This window comes from Gobio gobio, assembly GCF_949357685.1.
Source record: "Gobio gobio genome assembly, chromosome: 12".
Lineage (NCBI taxonomy): Eukaryota > Metazoa > Chordata > Actinopteri > Cypriniformes > Gobionidae > Gobio > Gobio gobio.
In genome coordinates this window covers 4,051,270-4,063,277 of record NC_137105.1, presented here as the reverse complement: position 1 = coordinate 4,063,277, position 12,008 = coordinate 4,051,270, and the positions used below count along the sequence as shown (strand labels likewise).

The window sequence follows — 12,008 nt, the reverse complement described above, 5'->3', positions numbered from 1 at the left end:
TCTGCTCCCGGGCATAGTGAAAATGATCATTTATCATATAAAGCCAGACCGCGACATTCAAAAGTGTGGGAGTACTTTAAACAGAAGCCGAATAAAACTGTGCTTTGTTCGCTCTGTAACGCCGGTTTCACACTGCGCGCGGTGGCAGAACAGGAGCTGTGCGCGTGGAGAGCGGGAGCTTTCACACTGCAGTCAGTGTTGCCAAGTCCCGTTTTTTTCCGCGGAATTGGGCTACTTCTACACTGTTACCGCGGGCTGTGTCTCATGTCCGCGGGTTGAAGCGATCCCAACTATGTGATATTTAGCCCCGGGAATGAGAACTTTAGCCGGCAGCCCTGCAAAAAACAACAACACATATTTAACCCCACGAACGCGATTTTTACCAGAGAACCTCCCCGAAACGCGATTGGGCTTGTTTTGGGCTAGTTTTGAGTAACGAATGGGTGGGTTTTGTTGTGAAAACCTGGCAACCCTGCTGCCAGTCTTCTCTCGCGCAGCTGAACCGTGGCGCGTGTATTGCAACAGACGGTCACATTTTCCGGGGTTCTTCTCCGACCCCAGTACGTCTCGTGCTTTTATTTATTATGGGCTGCATATATCTCCTGTTAATGCGACCTGGTTCCGCTCTGTCCCAAACACATATGCATAATAACATGCTGTATGTAGGTAGTTTGCATGATTAAAGTAACATTAAAGTTAAGATATGCCTCTAGCTTTAATCATTTAAATGTGTCTTTGAAGTTTGGGCTAAAACTTCTGGCAGCTTTAGTCGTTGTTTATGCACATGTATCTTCAAAATAGACGACTAGTTATACTATATTAACACTATGCTGAAAGCTCCTGTATGTGAACCTTTTGCAGATAAATACAAGTGCATTTTCGTTTACTATTGACACAAATCAATAAGTAAATCATACTCAACTACTATAGTAAACAACTTTTCCTAATTAGGCCTACTCTGTATACATTTTATGATGAATAGTATCATTATATATTATGTTTAAAAAGCTTCTTGTGTTCATATATTTCATTATAAAATGGCATACTATGTACACTACCCTTCCTGAAATACAATTAATATTGTCATCATTCATTGATTTCATGTTATAATAATATACAAATTCACTACCCTCTTTGAAATACAATAATCAGTAAAAAAAGAATCATAAGATTAATCCGGAAAAATAATCGTTAGATTAGTCGACTAATCGAAAAAATAATTGTTAGATTAGTCGACAGAAAAAATAATCGTTAGTTGCAGCTCTAATCTATATATACATACATATTGAGACTACAAGCTAGTTAATGCCGGCAAATTGAGCTTATTCTGCGTATTTTAAAACAATCCATGTCAGCCATTTCGCAACGAGACGAGCCGCTGGCAGAAGCCCCTCCCATGACGCGAATTCGCGTCTGTTGTGAAGTGAATGAAGCGAGTAAACTCAAAATGTTCACGCGTCCAACTACACGCAAATAGCACGATTTATTCGTGCAAATCTCATCTGGTGTGAGCGCAGTTAGGCTAAATTAAAAATAAAAATCTGATTTGATCACTTATTTTATATTGAACTATTACAATATTTATATATCTTACTGCGTTTTTCTTTAAAATATATGTTTTAAATATATGGATATGATTGGATATAGTGGTCATCGTGCGCAGTGTGAATAATGTGTGTGTTCTCACTGCTGCAGGGCGTTTTCTTTCTGCTGGTAGAGTTCAGTGGTGATTTCTAGTCTCTGCTGCAGGTTCCTGAACTGGTTCTCCAGATGCGTCTTCTCGTTGTTCAGATTCATCTGATCGTGCATGACCTTCTGATATTGCTCTAGATTAAAAACGAAAGTTCATGATTAAATGAAGTTCTGGAACGGAAACTGGAAGGTGTTCAAATACACACAGTCTTCATACCCTCCAGCTCCTGTCTGGATTTCTGCTCGGCGAGGAAACTTTCCATGTAGCGATTCCTCTCGTCTTCAACAACATTGAGAGTTGCTTTAATCTGCGAAACAGAAACGCCATTAGAAGCGAGAAGAGTGTAAATCATCCTCCTAAATAAAGAATCTGCCCGGAGCAGACGTACCCTGGAGACGTCCATCATCTGTTTGATTCGCACTCTTGTGCTGTCCATATTCTTCTCTGAAAGAAAACAGACACTTGGATGTTCAGCATAGAGGAGAATGTTTCATCTAACAGTAGCCAAGGACCTCGAGTGTAAAACAGCAGCAATGTTATATAAGACACCAACATAGGGTGTGTAAGCATTATTAAAATAACCGAAATCATGATTTGGTTTATTGAGATTAGGGGGTGTGCGATTTATATCGTTTAGAATAGTACTGTGATTGTTTTAACAATGTGCGATCTGACCAAGCCCGCAGTTTCTCTTGAAGCCGATACGGAAGTGACTTAAACTGTAATTCCTCGACTGGCCACTAGAGACAGACTCCAGAAGGAGCAGAATCTCATTGAGCTCATGTTAAAGGGTTAGTTCTAGGGCTGGGCGATATGGACAAAAAGTCATATCCCGATATATTTAGGCTGAATATCGATATACGATATATATCCCGATATTTTTCCGCAAAGTGAGAGCAAATGTTCAGTCAAAGTCAAAGGCAAATATGACGTCACAAGTTTTATTGAAACCGGCCATTTCAGTGAACAGTTGCAAAATCAAATTAATAAATAGTAAACAGGTTTCTTCACCTGGTTCATAATTAAATGCTCAACTGTTCAAATAACAATAAAATGTAAAAAATACTGTATAACAATAGGACAGGAGCAGGGGCGTAGCCATCTTTTCAGAAGTGAGGGGGACAGAAATGTCAGGTGTAATACCAGTTTTTTTTCTGACCTTTGTCTAATTGACAGATTTAATTGATCTTATCTCTTGCTTTTAATTCAGTAAGATATCAAATACTGCTGAACAATAACCACTAATATATATAATGTTTTCCCTATATGTTCTGCCAATTTTATGATTGGTTTATGTACTACAAACACTTGTGCATTAAGTCCCCATGGATTTTATGCTTCGTAAAAAAAATATCACTGAATAAGGCAGAAAATATACAGTACCTATCAAAAGTTTGGAAACATTACAATTGTTAAATGTTTTTGAAGAAGTTCTGCTCACCAAGGCTGCATTTAAAAAAGAAAAAAATCTTTGTAATTTATTCCTGTGATCAAAGCTGAATTTATCATCATTACTCCAGTCTTCAGTGCCACATGATCTTTCAGAAATCATTCTAATATGTTAATTTGATGCTCAAGAAACATTTATGATTATTATCAATGTTGAAAACAGTTGTGCTGCTTCATTTTGTGGAAATCATGAAACTATTAAAACATTTGTGGTAAGATAAAAAAAGAGAGAAATTAATACTTTTATTCATCAAACATGCTTTAAATTGATCAAGTGGCATTTATAATATAACAAAATATTTATCCATGCTTTATTCAATGCAAATAAATGCTGTTCATTTAACTTTTTATTCATTAAAAAATCCTGAAAAATAAAATGCATCATGGTTTCCACAGCTGTTTTCAACAATGATTATAATCCTAAATGTTTCCTTTTCATCAAATGATCATATTAGAATTATTTCAGAAGGATCATGTGATACTGAAGACTGGAGTAATGATGCTGAAAATCAACTTTGATCACAGGAAAAAATTACACTTTACTATACAAATTAAAACATCTGTGAATATATATGTGAATATATTTCGCAATATTAATATTTTAACTGTATTTTTTATTAAATAAATGCAGCCTTGGCAAGCAGAAGATACTAAACATTAAAAACGCTGTCAGTTAGCACTGCATTATTTATATTTTTATTGTCAATAAATACCTTGAGATGGCTGGAAAAACACAAACCATATAGGCTGTCGCAATCGTGTTTGTTGTCACGTTTCATCAGTCAATTGGAGTGTTGCACGAGAGTGTTAGCACTCCATAGTGTTCAGATCGCCTCGTTTTTGGATACGAATAAAATGACAAGTCATGTATAGATTATTTTGTGTCTTTGAATTTAAATCTAGATTTATTTACGTTGGCCAGTAAGAGCGGTGCGACCAGACGCCGGTTCGAATCCCGCGCGGAGCGTGTGGACTAGGACCGGTGCAACCCGGTAAAAGTGCGGGGGACGAATGTACGTTTTATTAAAAGTGCGGGACATAGGACGTACGGACATCGCTTTAGTTATAGTACACCACTTGACACTTTTCTTTTCATAAGGCACATTGCGGGAAAATTAAGTTTGCAGTGAGCTTTGTTTCGGGGATGGAACTTTTTCGGGTTGTCGATGGCTTGCGGGCGGCTGTGGCTTCTGCAGCGCGCAGTTTCAAAGACTCTTCGTACTGCAGTTTGTGCCACTGTTTTAGGTGGTGAAAAAGATTTGTAGTGCTTCCACCCCTGGCTGTAACTTGTTTATTTGCACTCCCTACAAATAACGTGATGTTGTTGCTCATCTGATACTTTGAATCCTCCGCGCGCTCCTCAGACGTAGTTGCTTCCTCCATGTTTGTTTAAGCTGTGTGCCTGCCGAAGAGGAGGGGCGGTGGCGCCGGGAGCAGCGCAAAATGGAACTATATCGATATACGCAATATGGTCTAATTCCATATCCCGTCTAAAAATATATCGATATATTTTTTTATATCGATATATCGCCCAGCCCTAGTTAGTTCACCCCAAAATGAAAATTCTGTCATTAATTACTCACCCTTATGTCGTTCGACACCCGTAAGACCTCCGTTCATCTTCAGACACACAAATGAAGATATTTTAGTGTAAAGCTGATGCTGAGAAAGGCTTCAGATAGGCCTCCATTGGCATTCAGTACATTTACACTCACAAGACCCATAAAAGGCACTTAAAACGTCTTTACAAAGTCCATCTCACCACAGTGACTCTACAATAATTTTACGATGCGACGACAATAGTTTATGTGCGCAAATTTTTTTTTTAAATAACTTTATTCAACTTGTTCTTGTCTTCCGTGTGTGCCTCCACGACGCATGCGTGAGAATATGACGTAGCGCCGGGGTTCGGGAATCCATGAAATGCCCACTTTAGCCCGATTTTGAGAACCACGCCGAGACCTAAAGCACGATCAATGTAGAATTCAACAGCTTAGACACGCGCGTCTTCCTCTGCTCGTAAACAAATCGCTTCTGGGTCATGTGTGTGAACGCCGGATCTGCGTCATATTCTCGCGCATGCGTCGTGGAGGCACACACGGAAGACAATAACAAGTTTGATAAAAGGTGTTATTTTGATTTTTTTTGCGCACAAAAACTATCGTCGTCGCATCGTAAAATTATTGTAGAGTCACTGTGGTGAGATGGACTTTGTAACGGCGTTTTTAGTGCCTTTTATGGGTCTTGTGAGTGTAAATGTACTGAATGCCAATGGAGGCCTATCTGAAGCCTTTCTCAGCATCAGCTTTACACTAAAATATCTTCATTTGTGTTCTGAAGATGAACAGAGGTCTTACGGGTGAGGAATTAATGACAGAATTTTCATTTTTGGGTGAACTAACCCTTTAAAATGCCCAACTTTACAGCAGAAGAACACATGTTTACAGTCTGGGACAAATTGTGCTTTTGGTCTATACGGCTAATTTTGCTCTTCATGACGACTGTGAAGGGGAAGAATTTATTTATAACTCATTCGTTTTTTACATTATATAAAGCTTAAAAGTCCTGCATAATTAAGGGCGTGGCCACTTTGAGTGACAGGTGGATAGCCATTTATCTGCTGTCTGTTAGTCATCGCATCACCTCAGCTCCGCCCACGTCCCGCCTCTTTGCCCATTTTCAGTTATCCGGGAGTGATCTTTAAAGTGACAGCGCAAACATAATTTAAATTACCAGATCACATTTAGTTTTAGTAGTATGATTATTCAAAGCATTTTAGATGGTTTATTCTATATGTGTAGTGCATTAATAGCGGGAGAGGTGGGACATAGCGAGCACTGGGGGAGAGAGAGAGAGAGAGAGAATGCTGCCTGCATTGAAAGTGACATTATTGCATTCAACAACTATATATAATATTGAATATAATGTATAATAATGCAATGGGGGAATATTTGTGGGTCCTGATAATAATACACTACTAATAATATTATTTTAATAATAAGTAAAAATAAAAAAAAGTCTTTATTTTGTCTTAAAATATCGGGATACATATCGTATCGTGGTTTATATCGAATCGTGACATGAGAGTATCGTTACAGCTCTATTCAATAAACAAGTTAATATTAAGTGACTTGCATTTTAGACACAGACACAATATTGCCCGTTTTTGCTCCATTTTGCCAACGAAAAGTGAGCAACACACGGCAGTCCAGTTGCTTTGTTTGGAACTGAGACACAAAACAGTGTTTCATACCGGAATGAACGAATCGTTTGAATTAATGGTTCAATGACTAATTAAGATAGTCAAATGATTCGTTCCTGGAAGAATCAGCCGTTTGAATGAATCAGTTTAATCTTGAGAATATCCCACAAAAGAAATATTTTCTGTCAATATCGCTAATTGCGATTGTTAAAGAGAAAAGCTGCAATTTAAATAAATAAATATGTGCGCTGCATGTTTCAGGGTGGAGAAATGTGTTTTTTTATGAGCTCATTTATGAGTTTAGCGTCTCAGTTCACAGTAAAAACTGCTCTACACAAACTCATATCTGCAAGCGCTATGAGATTGGGACACTTATAACGTGCATTTGAAAGTGCAACCACTGCCAACATGAGAGGAGAAGAGCTTATCAACAAAAGAGATGCTTTTTTTGGTTTTCCGCCAAAATAAAATCTTGGTGGTTTAAGGTTTGAACATGAAGAAAGGAAGACAGCCATAAATGTTAGTGTTGTAATTTTGCAGTTCTACAGTAAAAAAAAAACTATTATTTTATAGGGGTGTAACGGTACACAAAACTGACGGTTCGGTACGTACCTCGGTTTTGAAGTCACGGTTCGGTACGAGTTCGGTACAGCAGATTTACAAAATTGCTTTTTATTTATTTTTTATATTTAACAGTGGTTTACTGGAGAAAAAAGTGTCCTTGAATGAATTAAATTATATCTAAAAGTTTATTTAAGATAATTCTGTAAATTATATAGGGAGCCCTTACTTGTACATTAATATTAAAGGTTCACAACAGAGCCCAAACTATTAGCCTAAATTCAGTTGCTATTTATTTTTAGGTATAATAATCAACACTCAAATAACACATTGTGTGCAAATATGTAAACTTCACATAAGGCAGTTTTTGCATTAACTTCTAAATCTAATTATAAAATAGTTTTTTTCTCCAAATCGTTGTTGAAATATAATAATTTATATACAGTGTCTGTCATTTTCATGACAGGTTTATTTAACATGCATGAAATAATCAAGACATCATTAACAGCTTAAGTAGAATATAATGAATATAACGGCTAATATAGAGCATATATTTAGCGAAAGAGTTGATTTCTCTAGTGAATAAAATTCTGTGGACACTGAATGACTGCCTGAGGTAAATGTGATGCTAACGTTACATGACATTGTTTAGTTCACAAGCAGTTATATTGACATCTTTCCGCAGTTGAAACACTGATTTAGCGATTACACCACATATATACATGACAGTAAATTGTAATGTATCCTCAGCATACCTTCAGATCGTCATTCATGTTTATTCTTGAATCTTTAGTAACAGATGATCGATCGCCTTCACAGATGATCGCGTTCACGCGCGTGCGCGTCGCGCGGCCGCTTGAACTGTGATCAGTGACCAGTCACGCCACAGAGCGTCAAAACGGCATTTATCGTTTGAATTTCGTGATAAAATGGACTGAATACTTAATATGTTCGTGTGGGAACTCGGATTGAAGTGTGTTCCGCGCTTACAACAAGCCGACAGTGAACTGTTAAAGATTACATTCATAACCGTTCGACGCGTGCACCGTTCACAAATGATCGCGGTCACGCGCGCGCGCCGCGGCGCCACTTAAACTGTGTTTAGTGATCACTGATCAGTCACGCACATTAAAGAGCATCAAAACATCATTTATAGTTTGAATTTCATGATAAAATGGACTGAATACTTAATATGTTCGTGTGGGAACTCGGATTGAAGTGTGTTCCGCGCTTACAACAAGCCGACTGTTAACTGTTAAACATTACATTCATAACCGTTCGGTACACGCGTGCACCGTACCGGAAGCCCTGTACCGAAACGGTTCAATACGAATACGTGTACCGTTACACCGCTATTATTTTACTTAAATGCTTGATTTTCTTCATTCACAGTGAAACATTACAATAGTAGAGCATCTTTTTTTGTTTACAAAAAAAATTTATTTGATATCATGTTTAATATTATTATTGTCATATTTATTGTCAATTTTGGGAAAATTGAACAGCCCTACAAACAAGATAAGAGCATCTACTAAACACAAATGAAAGCCGTGAAGACCAAATAAAAAATACAGAGAACACGAATGTAAAGAAAATGTATTTGAGTTATAAATAGAGCGCTCACCAGCATCTTCTCCATTAGACATTTTAGCATCTTCTTTCTGTAGTTCAGCAGAATCACAGGCTCCCAGACGATTGAGCTCTGCAATACAGCTGGACAAAACCTACAAACCGGAGAAACACAGAAAACCATGAGACGTCATGCTTTTACAATGTGATATTTTGGAGAAAACGCTAAAGTTGAGCTAAGCAAGGGAATGGGACGAGCTATATTGCAAACACATTCATGGCTAAAGGGATTTTCAGCATCAGTTTTATAACATGCAACAAACTTCACTCACATCAATCTCATTTTCCTTGTGCACCAGAGAGTCCTCCAGCTCTTTCTGAGATTTGTGATAAACTCGGATCTCCTCGCTCAGTTTCTTGTGCTTCTCCTGCCAGTCTTTAGCGTCACGAAGGAGCTGTCAGAAAATAAATGTCCTTTAGGTCACATTGACATTGATGGATGAAGGTCACAGCTCTGACAGAGGGACTTACAGATTTCTTCTGCTCTTTTAAAGCACCGTTTTCCTTCTCAAAGGACAGCACCTGAGCCTTGAGAGCATCTTCTCTGAGTTTAGCTTCATCCATGAGGACATGAACCTGTTCATTCAAAACAAACCCCAGAAACACAGCATTTAATATCTTCAGGACATGAGAGGGCTAACACAAATGTTCAGATACAGGACTACAAAATCATTTAGGAGAAAAAAAAACCCTACATCTCTAAGATGATACAAATGTAATAATTTTGCACCGCGATAACCAATCAGGAGCTTGCTCTAGTAGTGACAACAATGAGGAGAAAATCTGTATATTAATATCTGGTTCAGACAATATGATTATCACTGTGATAACATTAAATGACATGAAACACAACCCAGTCTCTTTTTGTTAAATGCAAGTTTATGTATGATCAATAATACAAAAGTATAAGTAAAAGGTAGAAGAAGCTATACATGAAATAAAGCAAACAATTCAGTCAAACATTCAAAGTCAGTGCTAGCAGGCTACAACGGTAACGTAAAGTTATAGCCTAAAAATAAAAAAATAATGAAACTTCACTTTGCCCTCAGCCTAAACGATTTGCCAGGGAACAAATTATAGATCCATGAGACCAAAGATTGGCCGTGACATTTACAAAAGACGAATTATAGCTGGAGACGCCACAGAGACATCAGAGCCAGCGGCAGAAGGACTGGCCGAGGAAAGGCACCGGGGTTAATGAACGCCGCTGATCCACTGGAGCTCACAACTCCAAAAACGCCAGATAAAATGTTCAAATAGGCACTCTTTATATAAATAAACCACAGATTTGAGCTTTAAACAACTACATTATCAGGGTATCTGCAGGTTTCACCAAGTCAAATTTAAGACTTTTTAAGACCTTTTCAAGACCATTATGAATTAAATTTAAGACCTATATCACGCAATTAAAAAAAAAAAAAAAAAACGTACAAAAGGAAATGCAGAATCACAAAATTACTCGCAAAGCAAATTAATTTATTCAAATTGAACAAAGTATTAGTAATCTTGCACTTCCTCATAGCTTAATCCCACCAGGATTAATATACAAACACACTACCGGTCAAAAGTCTGAGAACGGTAAGATTTTTAAATGTTTTTACATTCTGCTCACCAATGCTGCATTTATGTTATTAAAAATACAAAAAGCTGTAATATTGTGACAGTTCTGTTATGACTGTTTTCTATGTGAATATATAGTAAAGTGTCATTTATTCCTGAATTTATATTCCTGATCAAAGCTGAATTTATCATCATTACTCCAGTCTTCAGTGTCACATGATCCTTCACTAAATCACTAATCATTAGATCAATCGATCTATTAGATCGAAAATCGAAATTAGATCATCACTAGATCAATTCTCATATGAGGATCTGATGATCAACAAACATTTATGATTATTATCAGTGTTGAACACAGTTGTGTAAAACATATTTTTTGGATTCTTTGATGGATAAAAAAAAAGTAAAAAATAAATTAAAAAAAGATTTCTGAAGGATTATGTGACTCTAAAGTCTGGAGCAATGATGCTGAAAATTCAGCTTTGAATCACAGAAATAAATTCTATTTTAAGATATATATTGAAATATAAAATAGTTATTTTAAATTGTAAAAAAAAAAATATTCACAATAATACTGTTTTTGCTGTATTTTGGATCAAATAAATGCAGCCTCTGTGAGCAGGAAAGACTTCTTTAAAAAACATTTTAAAAATCGAACCGTTCTCAAACTTTTGACCGGTAGTGTGTGTGTATGTATATACATTTTTTGTGAGATCAAAATGACTGATTTTGTGATGGTCATTTTCAGAAATGTGCATGTTTCTTTTTTTTTTAGGATGCCACATTTACCATATCATTATATTAGATGCACAATAGTCACACATGGCAATAAAACAAACAAAATGCATGAATCTTGTTTGACAATAGGACAAATAAATACAACTTAAATATACAGATACAAACAGTGCTTTACGTTTAGGTAGGCTACTGTTTGTTTTTCCCCGTTGTTGTTGTTTGATTAATACTAACGACACAGGCAGGAGCGAGTATAAACTAGGTTATATTCGGTTGCTTTCATTTTAAGACCTACAGTAATGAGCCCATAGATATGGATATGGATATGTATGAATGTGCCTAGATTCGGTAGACTCGCGCGAGCGCTGACAGGCGGCAAACGCGTGCAGAATCCGCGGCCAGTCTGACATCTGTCCGTGTGTCAGTAGCGAATGAGTTCGGGGTTTCCATCGCTTTTTAAACTCTTTGTTTAGTGCTATCGGGCATATCAAACTTTTATTTGGTCATTATACGAGATGGCAGGTGAGAAAGATTCGCCTTTGATATCACGATCGCGTGAACTGGAAGAACTGGAGAACTGAAGCTGAAGAATAAAATCCGTTTGATGTGTCTGTGGTACAATCCGAAAGGGACCCGCGCCAATAACATGAAAGCTGATTGGCTGCTATATAAGATGCATGTTGGTCTCTCACTAGCGAAAAAACGAACTAACAACACACACACACACACACACACACACTCTCTCTTTCTCTCTCTCTCTCTCTCTCTAAAACATTGCGGGAGCATTTAAATGAGCAATGGAGTAGCGTTACATGGACGTAGGAAAATTAAGACCCGTTTAAAATAATTTAAGACCTAGAACTCAATACTTCAGCGAATTTAAGACTTTTAAGGCCTTAAAATTTTGATTTTGAATTTAAAGACATTAAGACTTTTTAATATCCCGCGGGTACCCTGATTATCACCTGAAAAAGTCTTAAAACTACGTTTTGTCACACAATAACAGTAGATTTTAACAAAAAAGACGTGTAAACACAGCCCATGTCAGCCATTTTTCAACGAGACGAGCCGCTGGCAGAAGCCCCGCCCATGAGGCAAATTCGCGTCTGTTGTGAAGTGAATGCGCGAATGACGCGAGTAAACTCAAAATGTTCAAGCATCCAACTTCGCGCGATTAGC

General features: G+C 37.3%; 1 protein-coding gene across 6 annotated transcripts in view; it reads right to left on the bottom strand.

Moving 5' to 3' along the window:
• The window catches only part of mia3 (MIA SH3 domain ER export factor 3), a 48,655-nt gene that overhangs the window by 19,855 nt on the left and 16,792 nt on the right, over positions 1-12,008 (bottom strand). For all 6 annotated transcript variants that reach the window (XR_013817690.1, XR_013817691.1, XM_079831916.1 and 3 more), the window contains exons 13-18: positions 9,006-9,110; positions 8,807-8,929; positions 8,530-8,629; positions 2,082-2,137; positions 1,910-2,000; positions 1,688-1,826 (exon numbers count right to left, since the gene is read on the bottom strand). Coding sequence is in view for 4 of the 6 variants with exons in the window: in XM_079831916.1 (XP_079688042.1) it covers positions 1,688-1,826; positions 1,910-2,000; positions 2,082-2,137; positions 8,530-8,629; positions 8,807-8,929; positions 9,006-9,110 (614 nt within the window). In the remaining 2 variants the exon portion in view is untranslated. The remainder of the gene's footprint in view (positions 1-1,687; positions 1,827-1,909; positions 2,001-2,081; positions 2,138-8,529; positions 8,630-8,806; positions 8,930-9,005; positions 9,111-12,008) is intronic.